At 55.3% G+C, this 23616-nt stretch overlaps 1 protein-coding gene across 2 annotated transcripts in view; it reads left to right on the top strand.

The window, feature by feature from the left end:
- The window catches only part of UNC5B (unc-5 homolog B (C. elegans)), a 97166-nt gene extending 78818 nt beyond the window's left edge, over nucleotides 1-18348 (top strand). Inside the window, exons 3-17 of one of the 2 annotated variants that reach the window (XM_011991078.1) lie at nucleotides 251-394; nucleotides 856-959; nucleotides 2212-2392; nucleotides 3133-3300; nucleotides 4112-4276; nucleotides 4503-4535; nucleotides 6472-6666; nucleotides 6979-7368; nucleotides 8012-8099; nucleotides 8962-9130; nucleotides 9257-9490; nucleotides 11314-11463; nucleotides 12079-12243; nucleotides 13413-13594; nucleotides 14588-18348. In XM_011991078.1, coding sequence (XP_011846468.1) covers nucleotides 251-394; nucleotides 856-959; nucleotides 2212-2392; nucleotides 3133-3300; nucleotides 4112-4276; nucleotides 4503-4535; nucleotides 6472-6666; nucleotides 6979-7368; nucleotides 8012-8099; nucleotides 8962-9130; nucleotides 9257-9490; nucleotides 11314-11463; nucleotides 12079-12243; nucleotides 13413-13594; nucleotides 14588-14753 — 2534 coding nt within the window. In that variant the 3' untranslated portion in view covers nucleotides 14754-18348. The remainder of the gene's footprint in view (nucleotides 1-250; nucleotides 395-855; nucleotides 960-2211; nucleotides 2393-3132; nucleotides 3301-4111; nucleotides 4277-4502; nucleotides 4536-6471; nucleotides 6667-6978; nucleotides 7369-8011; nucleotides 8100-8961; nucleotides 9131-9256; nucleotides 9491-11313; nucleotides 11464-12078; nucleotides 12244-13412; nucleotides 13595-14587) is intronic. The other variant, XM_011991079.1, reaches the window with a different exon arrangement.
- The last annotated feature ends 5268 nt before the right edge of the window (nucleotides 18349-23616 follow it).

Raw genomic sequence — 23616 nt, forward strand, 5'->3', positions numbered from 1 at the left:
GTGCATTTTGGAGATGACACTAGCTGCCAGGTAGAAGATGCATTGGAAGGGCAGAGGGCTTGTGTTAGCCACTGCAATGTGCAGGTGAGTGGCCATGAAGCTTGGGCCAGGGTGGAGACAGGAGGAATGGATGGAAAGGGGCACTTGGGTGAGAGAGCCAGCAGGACCCGAGGTGGAAGGCCTGGGGTGTCCTGTGCCTCACATTCTTGCTTTGCCCCTGCCCCCTGACAGCACTCTCTTCTCCTCCCAGGCCTGCGGGTGCGCGAGGTGCAGATTGAGGTGTCGCGGCAGCAGGTGGAGGAGCTCTTTGGGCTGGAGGATTACTGGTGCCAGTGCGTGGCCTGGAGCTCTGCGGGCACCACCAAGAGTCGCCGAGCCTACGTCCGCATCGCCTGTACGCCACCCTGACCCCCACCCCGTCCCTGCAGGACCCTTCCCCATCCCCGAGGATGCTGGAGAGGGAACTTCACATCTGTGGGGCCTCCTCCAGCATCCCTGGCTGAGGATGCCTGTGGCAGAGACATCCCAGCACATGGATGCCAGCTCAGAGAGGGCTCCTAGACCCAGAACCTGGGCCTCTTTTCATCTACTTCTGTATAAAAGAAGCTGGCAGCTTCCTCCCCCATCCTGAGCCACTATGTGCTTAGGATCCCAGAGTCAGGGAGGGAACCCTATTCCCCTAAGTCTGCCTGATGAGCCCCTCCTTTGGAGTAGAGGAAATTTCCCAGGCAAAGGACAGGTGGGCCCATGAACAGTTCCCTGGGTCTGCGCTGCCACCCAGTGGCCACAGTGTAGCACATCAGGTTCCAGTTCTCCCCACACCTGACTGCCTTGGGACCCTCTCGCTTCTCCCAGACCTGCGCAAGAACTTCGATCAGGAGCCTCTGGGCAAGGAGGTGCCCCTGGACCATGAGGTTCTCCTGCAGTGCCGCCCGCCGGAGGGGGTGCCCGTGGCTGAGGTGAGCGGGGACGTAGAGACCACTGAGCACAGCCCTGTGGCCATGCCTGCGGAGGCCAGGCAGGCACGGTATTTACCATCAGCCATGGTGCTGGTCTCCCAGAGCCCTACCCCTTTCACAGATGAGATCGAGGCTTGGCAAAGAGAAGAAAACTGCCACCTCTGCAGAACACAGCAATGCCAGATCCCAGCTGGGTCTGCCACAGGCATAACCCCACAGGATGGGGTGGCTAGGGCAGAAATCCCCAGAACTCAGGAGCTCCTTAGGTGGACCTCCAGCTCAGTCTCCATCTCCTGCCCCACCCGGAACCCAAGGCCTCAGCTTTCTGGATGCCAAAGGGTCCTATCCTGCATGTGGATGAGTGTGTTCTCCCCCACGAGCCGGTCACCCCTTCCTGAAACCACACAGTCTTTGGATTGCCTGTCCTCTCTCGCCATCCTTACCTCTGTTCCAGACATACTCCCTGCACTGGTGGTCCAGGGAGTAGAGCTGCATCTCAGCTTTGCCCAGTGGAGTGGACGATTGGGGTAGTCAGGACCCTGACTTCCAGCCTGGGATCAGCCCTGTCTGATCCCAAAACAGTGCACTCATTGCTCAGCCTCTCCCAGCCCAAACCCTCCTCTGCACAGTGGGCTCAGACAAACATCCCTAGCCCATATATGCTAGGCACTTGGCATGCTGGTCTCTGCAACAGCCCTGCAAACTGATGTTACCATCCATCCTACAGCAGGGAAGCAGGGCTGGGAGGGGCCCAGTGGCCACCTAGGGTGAGGTAGCTGGTGAGTGGCAGAGCTAGGGTTTGTACCCAGGTCTGCCAGACCCAGGGACCTTCTTCCTATCACCTTCCAGGCTTTTTATCCTGGCTAGTAGAGCCGGGAGGAGTTAATGATAAAGACAGATACTCCTGGCTAGCGCTTATTTAGTTAGCTTAACTCAACTTACTCTGAGTACCGTTCTCGGCACCTTACACATTCTAACTCGTGTAATCCTCACGATGGATCCCTGTGGGGTAGGTGCTATTCAGTTCCATCTTGCAGTCGATGAAATTGAGGCCCTGAGTGGTAAGTCCCCTCCCAAGACCACCCAGCTGGCAAATGGCGGTCTTAACCCTGGAGCTGTACAGTGTCCGGTCCCACCGAGGCCCTGCCTCACTGCCATGACCGTGGTATGGACCCAGGTAGAACTGCCCTTCTTCTGTTTATGGTCAGACCTGCCCTGGGCCCTCACTGCCCCCTCACTCCCACTCTTGCAGGTGGAATGGCTCAAGAATGAGGATGTCATCGACCCTACCCAGGACACCAACTTCCTGCTCACCATCGACCACAACCTCATCATCCGCCAGGCCCGGTTGTCAGACACTGCCAACTATACCTGCGTGGCCAAGAACATCGTGGCCAAACGCCGGAGCACCACTGCCACCGTCATCGTCTACGGTGCGGGCCTCTCAGAGTGGGAGGGGCAGACACAGCCAAGGGAGGGAGGAGAGCCTGGGGCTAGGTGGGACCCCTGGCTTGGTAGGGAGGATGCAGCCCAGAGAGGGGAAGTGAATTGACCAAGGTCACAATACAGCAAAATTCATGGCCAAGTTGGGCATTCCTGGGTTCCCAGCCAGGAGCACTCCCCAGTTCTCAGGATGCCTTGCCTAACTCTGAAGGAGAAGAACCAACTCTCTCCAAGTCTGGGGGCTGAGGCAGGACCCAGTCAGTACGCCCAGAGGCCTGTTGTCCTTGTAGAGTTAGGGACCAATGCCCAGGCTTGTGAGCTGTTCTCTGCTTCTCCCTTGGGCCCTGTGGGTGGGAGGAGTGGAGCCACAGCTGAGGTGACTTTACAGAGTTCTAGAAAGAGCCCTGTACTAGGTTCCAGCTCCAGGCACAGTCCCAGGCCCCCATTACTCCCGGGATGACCCTAGGCAACTGGCAGCCCTTTCTGGACCTTCCTTGCCATCTTACAACAAGGTGGGGCATATACAGTGACTTCCTGGGTCCCCTCTGGTGCTGATGGTTGCAGCCCAGCTCTGCCTGCCACTTCTGAGTCTCTCACACTGTAGGCAGATGGGGTCTCACCAGAGAGGCCGGGCTTCGGCAGAGGGGCCTCGTCAGGGTGAGGGATGGGTTTGGGGGAGGGCAGAGGGTTCCAGAGCCAGGCCAACCAGGTGACAGCTGCCGCCTTGCAGTGAATGGTGGCTGGTCCAGCTGGGCAGAGTGGTCGCCCTGCTCCAACCGCTGTGGCCGAGGCTGGCAGAAGCGCACCCGGACCTGCACCAACCCCACCCCACTCAACGGAGGGGCCTTCTGCGAGGGCCAGGCCTTCCAGAAGACCGCCTGCACCACCATCTGCCCAGGTAAGGTGCCTCATCCATGCCCAGCCCCACCCTGAACCCTGTCCCACCTTCTGTATTGTGTGCCAGAGCCAGGACAGCCGTTCTCTCCCTAGCATGGAGAGCAGAAGGTGCTTGTCCCAAGCCCACAGCTGGCTGCCCAGGCTGACGAGATGCTCTGATCTCTGACTTATTCTGCCCTGGGCTGCTGGTGAGATAGAGGCAGAGGGTCTGAGTGGTGGCCCCTTCTCCCTGACCCTCTAGCCTGGGCCTTCTGTCCTCCAAGCTGAGGGTTCTCAGTGTCAGTGTGTCAGCCCCAGGCCAAGGTTTCAGAGGTGCAGCCTCAGGGACAGCCTCTTGCCCCTAACTGTTAAGACACACCGTGGCCACAGAACCTATTCACACTGACAGCCATCCTCCTATTCCTCTCTCTGTGCAGCCCCTCTGCTCCCCTACCCCCACACATGTGCTGTGTTCTCTCCCTTGGGTTGTATGTTTGTGCCTACACTGTTTTTCTTTACCCTGGGTTAGTGTCTTTGTGTGTAAATTGTGCACTGGGCTGTATCGTGTTGATGACCTTATGCATCTATCTGTACCCTCTTTGTCCACCTGCCAGGTGCATCTGGCTGTTCATTGGCATGGGGCTATGTGGATATCATGTGGATTTCTCTGTGTGGCACACATGTGTCCTGGGTTCCTCATTTCCTTCCACAGTGTGTATGCATGCATGTGTGTTGGCGCATTGCTGTGTTCTGCACACGTAATTATGTGTGCACATGTCCCTGCGTGCACATGTCTGTGCGTGCACATACTCCTGTATGCCCTGCTCTTACAGTCGATGGGGCGTGGACGGAGTGGAGCAAGTGGTCAGCCTGCAGCACTGAGTGTGCCCACTGGCGTAGCCGCGAGTGCATGGCACCCCCACCCCAGAACGGAGGCCGTGACTGCAGCGGGACGCTGCTCGACTCTAAGAACTGCACAGATGGCCTGTGTATGCAAAGTGAGTCACAGGGAAGGTGGGGCCCTGGGGGTGGGGACTCTGGAGCCATGTAAGGGTCTCCCAAACCCGGCCCCATGCCTCAGTGCCCAGCCTGCAGCATGGCAGTCCTCAGGGCCTCTGTCCCCCGCACCACATCCATCATCTCATCTCATCCTTCCCATTGCCTTCTCTGCCACTATTTCCCTGTCACCTATGTCATTGTCTTTCCCTTTATTTCCCTTGACAGATAAGAAAACTCTAAGCGACCCCAACAGCCACCGTAAGTCCCCTTTCATGGCTGTCCTCTTTCCTCTGGGGGATCCCTGATTCTCTTTGGCTGGCTTTTCCCGGGATCAGGGTGCAGGGCAGGGAGAGCTGAAGGTGCCGCCCTACCCACCCTCCATGGGACCATCTACACCTGACACTGCATGTGTCTGCATCTCCATCACCGGCAGACAGGCAAACCCTTGGCTGACAGAAAAGAAAGGCCCTAGGACACCCTACTGAGCTTCCTCTCATAGGAGGGGAAACTGAGTCTCAGAGAGAAGAAGGGACTTGGCCAGAGACACAGGCAAGAAGTAGCAGAGTGAAGATTTGAACCCAAATATTTTTATAGCCAAAGCTGGTGTTCTTAACCATATGCTCTTGGCCCTCCTCTCTGGACCAGGGCCGGGACATCACCACTGCAGTTCCCCCTCACGCCCCTTGCTGTACCTCCGCCCCAGCAGCTGGGCCAAGCCTCCCAAATGGTCTGTGATGCCCGCTGCCCTGCGTCAGCTCCGGGGGGTGCGCTCTCCAGCCCCAGAGGCTGCACCGCCACTGCAGTCATACCAGAGCAGCAAAGCCACTTGAGCAGATTGGCCCATGGTAATTAAACCACAATTTCCAGATAGTTCTGGAATCATAAAATCAGTGAGGCCCTTGGCCGAGCTCACTGGGGCTCGGGCTGGGGATGACTCAAGTGTAAATCACCAGGCAAGTGGCCCCAGTGTTAGTGAGGGCAACAGGAGGCAGAGCCAAGCTGGGGGAGCCATTTCTTTGCTGAGCCAGGAGCCCAGCCCTGAGGGGGAGCCCAAGAGTGAGGGCTGCTGAAGAGAGATACTGGGGGACAGAAGTTGGAAGTGGGCAGACATCCGGGGCTGGGAGCCATGCCCTGCCTTGCTGAAAGCCTCAGGCTGACCCCAAGTGCAGGGTGTGGAGGACTCCAGGCAGAGGAAGCAGGCCTACTTCTCTGAGGGCCCCCCAGGGAGGGAGCGCATGGACAGGTGCTTCCTGGAGCTCCTGAATGAAGCAAGGGGAAGAGCAGCCATCTTGGCCGCCAATTTTGCTCTCCCTGAACTGTCCAGTGTGGAAGCCACCAGCCACGTTTGGCCGTTTAAACTTTTATTTAGCTTAATTAAAATTTAATAATTTTTTTAAAATTCAGTTCCTCAGTGGTACTGGCCACATTTGAGTTGTTCAGGAGCCATACGTGACTAGTGGCTGCATACCGGATACTGCAGACATAGGATATTCCACCACTGTAGAAAGCTCCACCAGAGAGCCCTACTTCAGACCCTGCCACTTTGACCTTGAGGCTTCCTGCCTGGCCATGTTTGCCTGGGGCAGGAAAGTGTAGCCATGGGTTACCTCCCTGGGCCCATCCTTCTCCCCACATGCCCACCTCTTCTCCACCGCATTGCTGTGCATCTCATTCCACTCCTTCAGCTCCCCATGCCTCTACCTCCCACCCTCAGAGCATGGAATGGAAGAAGAGTTCAGAACAGTTACTTACAAAGATAACAGAGCCAGAAGAGCTTATCCACGTACCAAGCTAACAGAGCCAGGGCCTTTGGTCCTGTGGAAATTGCTGCAGACTCAGAGGTTTCAACCCCAGTGCTCACAGGGCAAATTATGTTGCCGCATGGCCCCGAGCCACAGACCCTGTCTCCTCAGCAGCGAGCAACAAGTTAACAAATGGTGTGAACATGTTTGTTCTTTTCTTCTCATGCCACAACTAGAAGGGCAGTAAGGCAGGGACTTCGAGCCCATTTTACTGATAGAGAGGTTCAAGGCTAGCCTGAGGTTGCCAGCCTGTGTAGGCGGGGCTCAGACTGGAACTCAGCACCGTGCTGGTTGGCCCTGGGCCCTGCCCTTTCCAGGGACCCAGGGCCTCCCTGACTCCCCCAGGGCCTGGTGTCTGTGCTGCCCCTTATGTGGTCTTCCTGTCCCCGCAGTGCTGGAGGCCTCAGGGGACGCGGCGCTGTACGCGGGGCTCGTGGTGGCTGTCTTCGTGGTCGTGGCAATCCTCATGGCGGTGGGGGTGGTGGTGTACCGCCGCAACTGCCGTGACTTCGACACAGACATCACTGACTCATCTGCCGCCCTGACTGGTGGTTTCCACCCTGTCAACTTCAAGACGGCCAGGCCCAGTAAGAACCTGAGGATGTCTGGGGTGGTTGGCAGAGGCAGGATACCCAGAGGGCTCTGGTGGTACCCAGACCAGAGCCAGGCTCCTGACTCCCTCCCGGGGTTTTTCCATAGAGATAACTATGTGGATGGGTATGGATTAGAGAACTACAGAGAAGGAAGGGAGTGACCCAGGCTGCGGGATTCCCAAAGCTTCCCGCAGCTGGCAGCAATTGAGCCTTTCACAGCTGGACATTTGGGTGGGATTTTGCAGTGGGAGCTGGGCCAGTGAGATGGGGCACAGCTGGGTCTGACTATAGCCCCCACTCCTGCAGACAACCCGCAGCTCCTACACCCCTCTGTGCCTCCTGACCTGACAGCCAGTGCCGGCATCTACCGTGGACCCGTGTATGCCCTGCAGGACTCCACCGACAAGATCCCCATGACCAACTCTCCTCTGCTGGACCCCTTACCCAGCCTTAAGGTCAAGGTCTACAGCTCCAGCACCACGGGCTCTGGGCCAGGCCTGGCAGACGGGGCTGACCTGCTGGGGGTCCTGCCGCCGGGCACATACCCTAGTGATTTCACCCGGGACACCCACCTCCTGCACCTGCGCAGCGCCAGCCTTGGTTCCCAGCAGCTCTTGGGCCTGCCCCGAGACCCGGGGAGCAGCGTCAGCGGCACCTTTGGCTTCCTGGGTGGGAGGCTCAGCATCCCTGGCACAGGTGAGCCCCTGCTCTGCTTGTGTGTCGGCCTGGCCTCAGCACCTCCTCTGCGGACTGCCCCCACACCCATCCAGCAGAAGACAGGGCTGCCCTAATCCCATATCACAGATGGGGAAAGGGAGGCCTGGTGGCAGGAAGTGAGCATAAAATAGAGAGGTCTGACTAGAAAAGCCAGGCTTCAGGCCTGCCTGTGCCCTCACTAGGGCAGAGGAACCCTGGGCCAGCCACCTTCTAAGCTTCAGTGTCTCTGTTGTGTGAGAGAGAATAGTACTATGTAGTTCAGCAGACCTACAAAGCACGGTCCTAGAACTAGCAGCAGAGGGGCAGGGGCGCCCATCTTAGTTTGCAAAGCCAGCAATTAACAGCTTCCCAGCACCGTACACTAAGCTAGGAGTAGGGCTGGCACTTGGACCTCCAGACCCCATAGCAATGTCAGAGACCCCTGTCTTCCTAGACAAGCCAGCACTGGTCAGTGGCCTGGCCTCTGCTTGCATCCAGTCCCCAGACCCCCTCCCACCCCTGGCTGGTGACCACCTGGAGCTCAGGAGATATCTTTCTCTCCCAGCCCCAAACTGGGGCCAATTTCCCAAACCCTTGTTCTCCTGAGCTCCTGGACTCCCTGCTGACCTCCCTCTCTCCCTAGGGGTCAGCCTACTGGTGCCCAATGGAGCCATTCCCCAGGGCAAGTTCTACGAGATGTATCTACTCATCAACAAGGCAGAAAGCACCCTGTGAGTAGAGCCCCAGCCCCTGCTCCTTTTTCTTCCTCCCATCCCTTGCTGCATGCCCACACTTGGCGCCCCTTCTAAACCTGGTGCTAAGACCAAACAGTTCTCCAAGGAAAGCATTAATCTTACTGGGTCCATGTTTGAAACTTGCAGAACCAATACCATACATCGTAAAACTCAAAGGCAATTGACAAGCTGGCTACAAGTATGACAAAGGGCTGAATATCCTTACTGTGTAAAGAGACTTTGTAGATCAATAAGAAAAAGTGAACATCTCACTGTGAAAATGGGCAAAGGATATGAACAAGTGATTCACACACACACTCTCACACAAACACACTGGCCAGTAGGTTATGAGAAAATGTTCAGTCTAATTTGCGGTCAGAGAAAACTAATGAAAAAAAACATGAGGTATATTGGGATTTTATTATTATTGTTATATTATTATTAAGGAATTTGCAAGGACCTTTTTCCGAATGATAATACCCTCTTGCTGGCAAGAGGGTGGGAACATGGCCTTCTGTGGCACGTGGGCGGGAGTAGAGATTGGAACCAGCTCTCTGGAGGGCACTTTAGCGTAACCTATTGAATACCTTCCAAAATTACACAACCTTGGAAAATGTAAGCAAGGAATTCTGAGCTATGATAATGTTGCAGTGAAACAGCAAAAATCTGGAAACAACCTCAAGATTCATGCCATTTTCTTTGCCTCCTTTGCCCCCATGACCTCTGGGAATGCAGAGTCCTGAGTGGCAAAGAGCTGCCCTCCACCTCCCGGGCCCTGGGCAGGCTTGGGAGCCCAGCAGGAGCCTGCACCTTTGCCGAGCTCTTCACTGCCTCCCTCCTACCCTGTGTCCTCCCCCAGCCCGCTTTCAGAAGGGACCCAGACAGTATTGAGCCCCTCGGTGACCTGCGGACCCACAGGCCTCCTGCTGTGCCGCCCCGTCATCCTCACCGTGCCCCACTGTGCCGAAGTCAGTGCCGGTGACTGGATCTTTCAGCTCAAGACCCAGGCCCACCAGAGCCACTGGGAGGTGAGGAGCCAGGGTGAAGGTTGGCCCAGCTCTCCCAACCTGCCCAAGGAGGCAAAAGAAAGCCCTTTTCCTCTGGCCCAGCCTCAATAACTGTGACCACTACCCCACCCTTGCTGTCCCCTACAGGAGGTGGTGACCCTGGATGAGGAGACCCTGAACACACCCTGCTACTGCCAGCTGGAGCCCAGGGCCTGCCATATCCTGCTGGACCAGCTGGGCACCTATGTGTTCACGGGCGAGTCCTATTCCCGCTCAGCAGTCAAGCGGCTCCAGCTGGCCGTCTTCGCCCCCGCCCTCTGCACCTCCCTGGAGTACAGCCTCCGGGTCTACTGCCTGGAGGACACACCTGTAGCACTGAAGGTAGGGCCAGCTGCAGGTGCCCACACAGCCCTGGCCGGCCAGCTGCATGATCCCTGCCAGCATCCCCCTCCCCAGGCTCATGGGCCCTCCCAGGAACCCTTCCCCACCACCAGCCTTATTAGGTCACGCATGCGGCCCTCACACACTGAAACAGCTTTGGGCACAGGGCCTGTCTCACCAAGATCCAGGTTAGAGGTGGGAGGCAGACCAGGGATCCCTGAAGGCTCTGATGGGGTCTGCCCCAGGACCGAGGGAGCATGAGACCAGGAGGGGCTTGGGCTGGTGGGGAGGGTCTCTGGGAAGGCTGACATGTAGGAGTTTCAGCAGAGAGGAGTGAAGGGCATTCCAGACTGACGGAAATGACTGCGTTTCATATGCGTTTCAGCTGAAAGGCATAGGGAATGTGTGAATGTGAGGGCAGGAGAGATGGGCAGGGCTCAGCCTCCCAGGAGCCTGTGCCAAGGAATTTGGAATCCACGCGGCAGGAAGGGGAATGGACCTGGTAGACACCTGTTCACAGGTGCTCTTTAGAAAGCCCCTGTGGCTATACTTGGGGTGGGTAGATGAGAGGGGCTGGCCCCTGGGCCACAGGGAGTGACAGCAGCCAGGAGAGGCAGGGCTGGATGCTGTGTGTGCTCAGTGGAATGGACAGACTGATGGGATGGGCAGTGGGAGGGGAAGTTAAGGCTGACAGCCAGGCTCCTAGCATGTGTAGAAGGATGGAGAGCCATGCCCCAAGTGAAGGAAGGGTCGTGCAGATGAGGGGTGGTCGGGACAGGAGGGAGGGAAGCAGAGGGGAGGGTCTTATAGTACCGAGAGCCTGATGATGGCAGGTATGGAGCCCTGTGTTAGCACCACTATTCCCTGCCAGCCTTAGAGCCCTTGTGCATTCCCCCATTCTCAGGAGCTCAGGCTCATCCTGATGTAACCCTGGAAGCATACAGATACTTGGCTGTGTGTGAGCCTGTTCCCCTCCCACCTCCCATCTGCCCTCCTCAGTGCCTCATGGTCCTTTCCCATGGCTCCATGCACCCCCCATTTCTGCTGCCTGGCCCCATCCAGCTCCTTCATCTCCCAGGCTCATGGGACTTGTCCCAAAGCCCACACTGTAGACAGCATAGGTGAAAGAGGCCCATGGGAGAAGGAGTGTCCCTTGCTGGGAGGACACTGGCTTGAGATGCCAGTGGTCCTGCGATGGGTGGGAGGTGCCTGGGAAGTGCTCCTGCAGCTGGATCTCTTGGTCCTGGGGCATTGGCTAATGGCCAGCTTTGGCCAGAGAGTGCTATAGAAATCAAGAGGGAAGTTACCAGGTTTTGGCCTGATGGCATTCTTTGTTTATTCAACCCTCCATCCATTATCCATCCATCTGTCCATCTGTTCATCCATCCATCCGTCTTTCTGTTCATCTGACCATATACCCATTCAGTCAGCAGCCCATCTGTTTACCTATTCATTACTCTTCTATCTATTCATTTATCTTTTCTTCCATCTTTCTATTCATACACCCATCCTTGTACATCCATCTGTATATTCATCTGTCTATCTTTCTAGCCATCGATCTGTTTATCCATCCATCTGTCCATTTATTAGTCCCTCTAGCCATACGATCATCTATGGATTCATTCATCTAGTCATCTTTTCCACTGTCTGTCCATCCATCCATCATCCATTCATCTTCTCACACCGTAAGCCCTCTGTGAGCTCTTGCAAATGCCCAGCCACGCACTCAGATGGGCCCCTGACTCCTGCCCTGCAGAGTGCAGCAGAAGAGGCCCATTGGCCAAGTGTGATGGGTTCCCCTTCCCCATGCCCCTGGCCCACAGGAGGTGCTAGAGCTGGAGCGGACTCTGGGTGGCTACTTGGTGGAGGAGCCAAAACCCCTGATGTTCAAAGACAGTTACCACAACCTGCGCCTCTCCCTCCATGACCTCCCCCACGCCCATTGGAGGAGCAAGCTGCTGGCCAAATACCAGGTGAGGGCTGGGCTGATGGGTGGGGAGGGGCAACACTTAAGGGCTGCCTGGGAAGACCAGCTCCCTCCCGGGCTCTGCCTCCCGGCTCTGCCCTGCGGCCTCCCTGGGTCTCTCACAGTCTCTGTCTTCTCCCAGCCCAGTCTCCAGGCTCCCAGCCATCCCCAAGCACATCCCCAAATTCAGGGCAGTGGGTAACCACATGTACACTTCTGCCCTGTCACATCCCTACACGCACAGATGCCTGTGCCCTTCATCCTCACAGAGGCTCCCCACCCTTCAGGGCATGCCCTCCTGGCAGACTGTCCATCTCATCTGTGACAGCCACAGCCTGCTGCTGCCCACGCAGCAGCACCTGAGACCATGAGGCCCCCCAGCCCCCAACACACACACACCTGTGCCTTTCCTTCCCTCACGTACTCCGCCTCAGCTCCCTTCTGGAACTGAGGGTCTGACACCAACTCAGCTGGCTAGCTTAGGGCACTTGACCTCTCCCCATCTGGGTGGAGAGACCTGAACTGTCCACCGAAGCTCCCCGAGCTCTCCCTGAGTCTCCATTTCCATGAGGACAGGGCAGGCTGGCCTTGCCTGCCTGGTCCTGACCCCCTCCTCCTGCAGGAGATCCCCTTCTATCACATCTGGAGCGGCAGCCAGAAGGCCCTCCACTGCACTTTCACCCTGGAGAGGCACAGCTTGGCCTCCACAGAGCTCACCTGCAAGATCTGCGTTCGGCAAGTGGAAGGGGAGGGCCAGATATTCCAGCTGCACACCACTCTGGCGGAGGTGAGGGAAGGGGGTCAGATATTCCAGCTGCACACCACTCTGGCGGAGGTGAGGGAAGGGGGGCCAGATATTCCAGCTGCACACCACACTGGTGGAGGTGAGGGAAGGGGGGCCAGATATTCCAGCTGCACACCACACTGGCGGAGGTGAGGGAAGAGGGGCCAGATATTCCAGCTGCACACCACACTGGCGGAGGTGAGGGAAGGGGGGCCAGATATTCCAGCTGCACACCACAGTGGCGGAGGTGAGGGAAGGGGGGCCAGATATTCCAGCTGCACACCACACTGGCGGAGGTGAGGGAAGGGGGGCCAGATATTCCAGCTGCACACCATGCTGATGGAGGTGAGGGCCAGAGGACACCTCTAGGGTTTGGGGCTGGGCTGCAGCACGCAGACCCCTGTAGTTCCCTCTCACCTCCCAAGTCTGAGCAGACATTTGGTCATGTTTTGCTAACAAGCATCATGTATTGATTGAGTGTCACTCACATGCTTGGCATATACCAGAAAACTTACATGATCTCACTAAATCTTCACGAGCACCAGGAGATGCATGACAGATATGATCCCCACCTGGGAGGTGAGAATGTAGGTTTTAGGAAGGGCAAGAATTTGCACACTATGCACCAATGGCAAGACTGGATTTGAACCCAGGTTGATGCAAGGACCAGGCCTATGGTTCTCAACCGTTATAAACCTGGATTGAGATTAAATCCCAGGCCACCCAGGGTGACAGCACTAGATCCTCCTCGTGGGGCATTGTGAAGAGCACTGGATACAGGTCTGGACCCAGGTCTGCCACTAACTTGGCATGTGGCCATGAGCAAGCCACTCCCCTTTTCTAGACTTCACTTTCCACCTGTACAAATGGGTGCATGTGGATTAGACTGTGGCTGGGGCTCCTTGGGGCTTCCTAACTATGAGGCTGCATCTGCATTTGCCTGGGGCCTTAGGTAAGCATGGTGCATCCCCTGAGGCCTGGAGGATGTCCATGCAGGCCTTGCCCTTGGGAACCGACCCTTCAAGTGAGAAGCCCCTGCCTGAACAGTGGGAGCCTGTCCAGGGGAGGTGGGAGTGACTCAAGGCTCAATGAGCTCACAGTCCAAGGGGAGGGAGGCTGGAGAGCAGTGCCCAGCGCTGTGCCCCTCTCACTCTTGGTCCCCACCCTTGCAGACACCTGCTGGCTCCCTGGACACTCTCTGCTCTGCCCCTGGCAGCGCCGTCACCACCCAGCTGGGACCTTACGCCTTCAAGATCCCGCTGTCCATCCGCCAGAAGATATGCAACAGCCTAGATGCCCCCAACTCACGGGGCAATGACTGGCGAATGTTGGCGCAGAAGCTTTCTATGGACCGGTGAGTATCCCAAACCACAGCCCACCCCCATCTGCCTTCGTCCTCAAGGTCTCACAGGGGCAGGCAGGACAGGCAGCCTGACAGCCAAGACCAGCTCCTAGACCAGCCGCCCTTTTGCCACCATTTGTGGCAAATCAGGAACTCGGGACTGGATATGCAAAGTTCAAGAGTACTGCTCCCTCAAGGAGCATCATGCTCAGAGCACTGGTCCTCGAGCCGGGCAGACTCTCAGGCCCTGCTCTTTTCCCATTGTGCTGGGATAACGCTCCACCTGCCCATCTCACAGAACAGCAGGAGACTCAAAGCCAGGGCATCAGCTTGGTGCCATCATTGTCAGCACCTGGTGTCTAGGACAGAGAAGGTGCTCCGGAGATGCTTGCTGACTGGCTGAGATACACTTTGGTGTCAAAACTCTTTTGGAGAACTTCAAGTGCTGAATAAATGAATATAAAGCCAATGATAATAAGTATTATATGTATTGAAAGATGTGTAATAAACCTGCATTGAGCAGATGCTTTAGATAAGACATTTACTAGAAATGAGTAGGACTTACAAAGATGGCTAAGGCTTTGTTCCTCCTATCAGGGGAGTTCATGGGAGCAGGAGGGAACACAGGTGGGAGGAATGAGCACATGCTACACGTGGTCATTCTCTCTTGGGGCCAGTGTCTTTCAATGATAATAACGATGATGATGAACAAGATAGTTACATGCTAGAGACAACGCTAGACCCTTACTTTATATGATCTTGGATCTTGTTGAGAGGTAACTGGCATTGTTCCAGTTTTAGAGACAAGGAGACTAAGATTCTGAGCTCTAGGTTCTGACTTGCCCAGAGCCACACAGACCGCAACACAGTAGCTGGAATTCAGACCCAGGACAGTAGGACACCAAAGCTCACAGCCTTCCCACTTCCCCTTGTGCCCCTTCACCCCCAGGCTCCAGGAAGGAGCTAAGTGCTTGGGGACCTCAGTGCCCTCCTTCTCTCTGCCAGGTACCTGAATTACTTTGCCACCAAAGCGAGCCCCACGGGTGTGATCCTGGACCTCTGGGAAGCTCTGCAGCAGGACGATGGGGACCTCAACAGCCTGGCGAGTGCCTTGGAGGAGATGGGCAAGAGTGAGATGCTGGTGGCTGTGGCCACTGACGGGGACTGCTGAGCCTCCTGGGACGGCAGGCTGGCAGGGACTGACAGGTGGCAGGTGCAGGGAGGCCTGCGGGAGCCTCCTGATGAGGATGTTTGGCCTCTGCTTCCTCCCAGTTCACAGCCAGAGTTGCCTCTCCTCCTCCTCTTCCCCAACCCCCAGACCACAACCAGCCTTAGAAAATCCATGTACTCTGTTGTTAGAGGGCCCAGAGTTCCTTCTCCATCCCCGTTCTCTGTCTGTTGGCCTGAGATCTCCGTGCGGGAACCAAGATGGGGCTGAAGCCTCTGGAGGCGGTTGGGGCAGGCAGGAGGCCCTCCCTCCACCCCCCTACCCTCAGCCTGGCAACTTCTGAGTTCCATGGGTTTTAGTTCCGTTCTTCATTTTCTTCCTCCCTTATTGATTTATCCTTTCTCCCTAAGCCCCCTTCTGCTTCCACGCCCTTTTCCTCTTTGAAGAGTCAAGTACAATTCAGACAAACTGCTTTCTCCTGTCCAAAAGCAAAAAGGTAAAGGAAAGAAAGAAAGCTTCAGTCCGCTAGTAAGGCTCAAAGAAGAAGAAAAACACCAAAACCACAAGGGAAAAGAAAAACCCAGTTTCTTAGGAAACGCTAATGATTTATTATCCAGATTATTTGGATAAGTCCTTTTTAAGAAAAAAAAAAAAAGAAAATGAAAAACAACACAAAAAAATAGAAAACTCTTTTCTTGAGTGTGGATGAGAATGGGCACACTCACACTTCTGGCCAGGAGTGAATGTGCCTCTGTGTGTGTGTGTGTGTGTGTGTGTACATGTACGCGTGTGCATTGGGGAGAGAGAGACTGAACAGAGAGTACTTTGCTGCTAACAAATCCATCTTGGACTGAATTCTGACAAGGCCTCAGTTTCCCCAGTTGTGCAGGGAGTAGATCAGACAGGGTTTTCACTGTCTAGATTTAGCTGGCTAGATTTCCCTCTAAAATCTTAAGCAGATACTGAATCCGTAAAGCCAAGGAGTGCTAAGGGCTGGAGTGGGTGGGCCCTCCCTCCCACAGCCCCAGGGAGATACCTCTGGGCTCCTGGGAATCTGGATTAAGAAAGTTGGGATGAAAGAGGAGGCCGGCTGTGAGCCAGGGAGAATGTTCCAGTCTGGTTTTGGTCTGGTGGCTCCTAGAAAGGGATGTGGCTCAGAAGTGGGACTCAAACAGAGAGACGAAGTGGGGGAGGAAAGTCCTCTACAGACATCTCTCTCCTGGGGGCTGGATAGCTTTACCCTAAGGTGGGGCCAGCCCTGACACCCTCATCCCATCCTCAGCCCAGCAGCCTCTGGAGCAGGGTGACGCTCTCTTGATGGCCAGGAATCCAGAATCTGCCCTTCCCGAGCCTTGGTTTCTCCTTCTGTAAAGCAGAGTGATGGCTGAGAGGTCCTTTCTAGCTCCAGAAGCCGGAGCTTCCCAGTGTCAGTCAACCCTGCAGTGTGGGAGGCTGGGAGGCGGGTGGCCTGGCTGTGCTTTGCATGCCCAGGAGTGGAGGAGGAGGCTGAGAAGCTGGTTTCCCAGCTCTGATCTCCACAGGCACCTCCTATAACCCTCCTCTTACCCACCCCGCCATGGTCTGGGAGATCTGAAATAACCTTTCCCAGTGGGTGGGATTGCCAGGGTAGAGGGGACGGCACGCACTACCCCCACCCAACCTGTTCCAGGGGCCCTGCATGGTGCAGGATGAGTCTCTGCCCTGTGCAACTGCCTGTCAGTGGCTGGGACAGGATCTTGCAGCCAGCACAGAGGCCTCATCAAAGGCCTCTCCCTCTTGGCACTCCAGGCAGGGCAAGTGCCAGCTTCCCCAACACTTCCGGGCAGTGACCCTAGGGCGTGCCCTAGCAGGCCTCTGAGCAGCCACTGGGACCCGTCTCAGCACATCCTGGCCTTTGAAAGTCTGATATCCTGAGAGGAGGGCAGGTTTTAGGGCTGCAGTTCCAGCCAGCGTCCCCAGCTTGGCTTCTCTGCCATGGACTCGGCAGCTCGCGGGGCTTCTTACCACCCACCAGCCCCCTGGAGTGTGGCCTGGCTGTGGGCAGAGGAGGACTTGCCTGGAGATTTGAGAGAGGATTCCTTCTACCAGGGCTGCTGAGGGCGAGGTCTGCATCAGGGGCTGGACCCTGACTGGGTCTGGAGGCTGAGACTAAGGCTCTCAACCCTGGTGCCTCCAGGCACCAGGATGCTGCCTCGGATGAAGGAAAGTGCCAGATGACGGGCATTTTCCCTGCCGAAGTGCCCGTCCCATGGGCTCAGCCTCACTGGTCACTGTTAGCCCATGCACACGTGTGGGCCTCGGTCACGTGGCTTTGAGGGCAGTCTGACCAGGCTAGACCACACGTGCCGTGACAGGGGGTGCCATTCCCCTTGCAGGCTCTGACATGTCCACATGCAGCCTGGCCGTCCAAAGACCAGGAATCGAGTTGCAAATCTGCCATTAAACTGCTGTGCGACTTCCGGCATATCACTGCCTTCTCTGGGCTTCAGTGTCCTTTTCATACCTAGAATGCTGCAGTCTGAGGCTCTTTGGGTTCAGACACACCGTTGTAGGCTTCCGTAGGGGACCCTGTGATCTGCCGTGCCCCTCCTCCCTGTTCTTTTCTGTCCTCCCCGCCCCACCCTCAGAAGCTGCTTGCTCTGCCCCCGAGACAGGAGCTTGACGGATGAGGTGCAGCCAGCCACCCAGGTGCCATTTCCAGTCTGACTTCTGGAAATGTGCACCATGTCCTAGAGCACAGACCCATTGACTGGAGCCTCCTGGGAGGGTTCAAACCGTCCAGCTCTACGAGAAATGCCCAGAAAGAATTTGCCGACTCCATCCGTCTGTGGAGGCTGTCTGCCTCCGGGGTGGAATCGGTGATTTCTCCTCCAATTCAGACCCGAGAGGTAGCCCCAGAAGGCATGTACCTGGTGGGCAGCAGCTCAGGTACCGTTGGGGGTTGCAGGGCCCTTACGCAGGTGTTTCTCTCTCTCTCCTCTCTGGGGTGCGCGTGTGCGTGCGCGTGCGTGTACCTGTGCTGTTCTCTGTGAGCACATCAGGGTGCCCCTCCGAGAACACGTGCACGTGTCCCCACCTGAGCAAGCGTGTGTGTGTGCTCCTCTGCGTCCCAGGTTTGGACGTCTGGAGGTTGGTGTGCCTGTCTTCTGCCCTCCCTGAGCCCACAGGGTCAGTCAGTGTATCTTCTACGTGCCTCTCCCTCTGCCTTCTCTCACAGTGCCCCCGGCTCCAAAGCTCAGGGGTAGGGGTTCTCCTGAAGGTGCAGGAGACCCTCCTCATCTCCTGGACCCTCCAGGGCACTCTGGTCCCTATTCCCCAGCTCCCAGGCAGCTGAGCCGGGTCTCTTAGGGGAGGTGACCAGCAGCTTCGGTGCAGGGAGCTCTTGGTGGGGCAAAGGGCTGGACCCCTGCCAGGTCCGTGGACATGGTTATATGCCCGGGAGGGGCGGGTGCAGGGCCCCAGGGATGGCCCCCAACCCCACCTCTGTTTATTCTGTAAACTACAACCTATAAATAACCTTTAGCATTCCTATTGTAACAAAATTAATTTTTATGAAATAAATTATATTTCCTAGTCTAATAAAATCTGGGTTGCATTTGGCTGTCTTCCTGTTGGTAATTGGGAATGACTGTGTTGCTCTTCTCAAAATTCCATGGAAGGTGGAGGTGTCATTGTCAGTTCAGAGCTATCTGACCCCCAGGAGATGAGCAAGCCCAACTGCCTCATTTTATAGAAGGGAAAACTGACTCAGAGAGGTGTGAGGACTTCCCTAGAGTCACACAGCAAGGAGGAGCCCGTGGTGCATCTGGATCCCGGTCCCTGTGCGTCCGGATCTGTTCAGGAGTTCGTCGTGTGAGTCTGCCAGGGGCTAGGTAATGGGTGAGAGGGATGACACAGAGATGAAGCCCCAGCATCCCTGACCGTCTCTGAGGAGTTCAGAAGGGAGTATCCCCAAGGGTGCTGAGGCTGCAGGGTCAGTTCAGAAATCTCACCTAGGATATATGACTATTGTGCAGGCTGAAAGGAAGTGATGGGCAGGTTGGGATCATATGACTCCACCCCAGGCTGCCAGGCATGGTTGGGCAGGTAACGCACTGGGCAAGAGTACCATATCTAAAGGGGAGGGTGGCTCCATTCCCATGTATGTTGTAGATTTGTGTATTTGCTGAGATGTTTCCAGCAGATGGCAGTAAAGGGGTCTTGTGCTAATAAAAGGAGTACCTTGCTATCGAGGAGAGGTTGTTCTAACGTGCACAGAAGTGTTGTAAGAAGACTAGCAGCGGCCCCATTTCAAGCTGGTCCCCTCCGGCCTGTGGACCTCAAGTCTTTCCTTTTGTGAGTTGAGTCTGGCCTGAGCATTTCCCAGCATGGATTGCCTGCTCCATTAGTAGGTTCTTTAAATTTGGGGTGACAGCACCCTCTGGCCCCATCTTGGACAGTCATGTTGCCCATCAGCATGTTAAAGGCTCTGAAAGGCCCTGCAAGAAGAAGCGGGTCTCCTCATATTAATAGAGATCCCAGATATATTTGACCTTGGAACTTGTTTTCACAACCTGAGTATGTGGTGCCTATAGGCCCTGCCAGCCCTGACTTTCTGGGACCTGTGGCTCTGGGTTCTATGTGGCTGTATCACCTAGCTGTCCCCCTGGGAATGGGGAACACCTGTGGGCTCGGTCTGAGACTGAAAGTTACCAAGATGAGAAAACCCACGTCTGTCCTCTGGCAGAGGAGGTGGGGCAGGCAGGGCACAGTGGCACCCACCTGCATGCAGATCCCCAGGCTCAGATCATCATGTTTCCCTGGGGACCCAGAGGACCTGGAACGGTCACATTCAGCATGACCTTCCTAGCAGAGATGATTTGGGGGTAAGGATTTATAAGGGAGAAGAAGAGGAGAGGGACAGCTTCATGAGGATGGGGGGTGAAGGGAGGGATACAGGGGGCGGGCAGCCGCCCAGCTAAGGAGTGGGCAGAGCCAGGCGTGGGGCAGCTATTCATGCAAGTAGCCCTCACAAGCAGGCAGACAGTCTGGGGTCCCCCGGGAGTCAAGGGGACCCATTTAAATTCCTTCATTCTCTACCTGCCACTGTCCCTTGGAAGCTCACCTAAAATCAGGTTGGGCAGCAGGTGGGGTGCAAAGAGTTCTGGTCCTGAAGGTTGGGGACCTGGGTCCCAGCCCTGATGCTGTGGAGTCACTATCCTTCCCTGAGCCTCAGTTTCCGCATCTGTGAAATGTGGGGTGTAGACCTGCTACCCTGTGAGAGCCCTCTGGCTGGTGTAATTCTGTAATTGGCGGGGCAGGGGTCAGGGTCCTGGCTCCAGGCAGGAGTGTGACAGCCGCACCCCTTGAAACCTCCTTTCTGTGCCAAGCCCAGGGGATGGTTGAGGGACAACCAGGAGAAGGCAGCAAAGGGGCTGGTTGCAGCCTGGGGCTGTGTGGGTGCCCAGTGAGGGGCCAGAGCCAATGGCACAAGAACCCTCCCAACCTGCCAGCCTGTCACAGCCAGCACACTGCAGGCCTGTCACTCGTGAAGGTGTGCCCCCTTCTCCACTAGGGACCCTAAGAAGAGGAAATCCACTCCAACTCCAGCTGACAGCTTGAGGTCAGACACAGGAAAACCTCATCTAGTACTGCCCAGCAAAGTTTCAAAACCTTTGTCCATTTTAATTGAAAATGATACAGCCTACCATTTTAAAAAAAGAAATCAAGAGGTACAACAGAATCGGTGAAAAGTAGATTTCCCTCCTTCCTCTGTCTCCACTTTGTTTCCCTCTCCACCCCGTCCCTAGTCCCCACCCCACTCCCATAGAGGCAATTGCTACAATTCTTCTGTAGCCTCCTAGGAAGATCTGTGCACATACAAACACATATTTGCAGGTGTAATTATTCAAATATAATGGGTTTGATCCAGAAGCCTCAAACCCTTGAGGTATAAACATGAAACAGTTTTATTTTTCCAGTAACTGCTTGGAAATTCATTTTGTCGACGCCGTCCATCCCACTAGCTAGAAGGCTCCCTTAACGGCACGTGGAGGTCCCTGGCTTTTCCCTTGCTTGCTGTTACTAAGACGGTCTCATTTTGTTGCTAAGGCTCAACCAGACTATCCTGGAACTCCATCATCACCTTTAACTAAAGCGCTCCGAGAGCCCCAGTGCAGGACACTGAAGGCTGGGGCTGCCTGCCTCCCCCTCTCTCAACAGCGATGTCTCCCTCCTTCATCATTTGATAGGAAAAGCTGCCATCAAAACGCTTCTGTCTCCTACACCAGCACGGGCATCTCACACGAAGACCCCAGCCTCCCTAGAACTGGGCCTGAAGAATCCAGTGACTTTTTGTTATCAACAAGACACTGTCTCTTTTCTTTTTTTTTTTCCTTCTTTTTTTTTTTTTGTTGTTGTTGATACGGAGTCTTGCTCTGTTGCCCAGGCTGGAGTACAGTGCCATGATCTCAGCTCACTGCAACCTCTGCCTCTCAGAGTTCAAGCGATTCTCCAGCCTCAGCCTCCTGAGTAGCTGGGATTACAGGTGCCTGCCACCACACCCAACTAATTTTTGTATTTTTAGTAGAAACAGGGTTTCACCATGTTGGTCAGGCTGGTCTTGAACTCCTGACCTCAGATGATCCACCAGCCTTGGCTTCCCAAAGTGCTGGGATTACAGATGTGAGCCACCATGCCCGGCCAACAAGACGCTATTTCTACCATAACACCTGCCCTGCATAGAACATTCCAGGGACAGGCGGACCTAGAGATGAGGACTTCCCAAGTCCTGATTTTTCTTTTCTCTTTCTTTTTTTTTTTTTTTTCTGAGATGGAGTCTTGCCCTGTCGTCCAGGCTGGAGTGCAATGGTGCAATCTTGGCTCACTGCAACCTCCGCCTCCCAGCTTCAAACGATTCTCCTGCCTCAGCCTCCTGAGTATCTGGGATTACAGGTGACTGCCCAGCTAATTTTTGTATTTTTAGTAGAGACAGCATTTCACCATGTTGGCCAGGCTGGTCTCGAACTCCTGACCTCATGATCCACCTGCCTTGGCCTCTCAAAGTGCTGGGATTACAGGTGTGAGCCACTGCGCCCGGCCCAAGTCCTGATTTTTCAAAACACAAATAGTTTAGGGGACAACCATGCTCTGGTTCAACAACCCATTCAGCCAATTGCATTGGTCACCTCCAGGGTAAAGGACAAAAGTTGCACAAAATGCCCTTGGGAGGCTACAATCAAAAGAGGAGACATGTCAACAGGGTGAGGGGCTTTGGAAGCTCAGAGGGACTCCTGACCAAGCCTGGGGGTCCAGAAAGGCTTTCTGGAAGAGATGATATTTTCCAACACTGGGGTTGGTTTCCCTGAGGCACAGCTTCTCAGGTATGCATTTTGTGGGAGACACTTGTAGGCAAAAGTTTACAATAGCTTTCTTTCATGAAACTTCTTGGCTGGGTGTGGTGGCTTACACCTGTAATCCCAGCACTTTGAGAAGCCGAGGCAGGAGGATTGCTTGAGGCCAGTAGTTGGAGACCAGCCTGGACAACACAGTGAGACTCCATCTCTACACAAAAAGTTTAAAAAAATTGCCAGGTGTCACACACCTGTAATCCCAGCTATATGGGAGGCTGAGGCAACAAGATCCCTTGAGTCCAGGAGTTGAAGGCTGCAACTTCAACATGCAGTGACTCCTGAATGGGGTCACTGCATTCTAGCCTGGGTGACAGAGTGAGACCCTCTCTCTAAAAAAAACAACAAAAAACCCTTCTTACTAAGAAAAGATGCTGATGTCCCTTTAGCAGGCTAGACGTGAAGGCTGCTGTCTGCCAGAGGTGCTCAGATGGTCACAGGCCCTACTCGCGCCTGTTTATATGAATGTTAGTTGATGTCCTCTCAGTGACCCCAACCCAGGAGCTGGGGAATCTGGGGAGGGGCACCAGTGAGTTCCTGCTTTCCTGCAATCAGGAGGGGCTGGGCATCCAGGCCCACTGGGGCTGGCTCGAATCTGCACAGCCTAGTTCCTCAACTTAAAAGGCTTCCTCAACATGAGGGTCCTCAATACCTAGAAATTCAATAAATACTGCTCTAATCCCCAGATGGGCCCAGCACTGGGGGAAGGGGATACATCAGGCCTGGACTCAGCCCCCAAGCAGCTCACAGAATACAAAGTGAATTCACATAGCTGGTACCACACACCCTGAGATGGTACCAATAGAGTGTGTGGGGGCAGGAAGATGGGAAGGGTCCCTCTAGCTGCCCCGCCTCGAGAGATGGTGACGTGTATGCAGGTGGAGATTGGGGCTGGGATGCAGGGAACAGTACTATCCTGGGTGCAGCGTGGAAAAGTCCGGCATGGGGAGAGTGGCTGGGGGAATCCGAGAGAGGACAGGAGCAGCCTGGGTCTGGGAGGGACAGAGGGGTGTGGCTCCCTATTTGTCACCTGCTCTGGGTTCACATAGATGTGCTTCTGGGCACTGGAGTCAACTCACAGAAGCTGGGCCTCAGGAGTTTGTCCACAGACCACGGGTCAAAAACATGAATGTGTCCAGGCTGCTCAGTCATGTGAAGGAGAGAAGCCGCCAAACCAGCAATTTACTTCACAAAGAAATGTGCCTGCTCGGCTATTTCTTGAAACATCAGGCTGTCTCAGCACATCATTCATTTCTCACTTTTCTTAGCAGCATGGGTCTCTACTTGAGTGAAATAGAGAACAGATAACCTATTTAGTGGCCTCTCACGTTTGGCTGCAGTGCTATAGGGAAGCAATAGGGAGAAGTGGGGACTACAGCCAACTGGTGACCACAGAGCCCACTGGAAGGGGTAGGCTCTCACTACCCATATCTGTGAGTGCCCAGGACTGCTCCATCCTCCTGCTTTTAGAAACCAGA

This window comes from Mandrillus leucophaeus, unplaced genomic scaffold (assembly GCF_000951045.1).
Source record: "Mandrillus leucophaeus isolate KB7577 unplaced genomic scaffold, Mleu.le_1.0 Scaffold39, whole genome shotgun sequence".
Lineage (NCBI taxonomy): Eukaryota > Metazoa > Chordata > Mammalia > Primates > Cercopithecidae > Mandrillus > Mandrillus leucophaeus.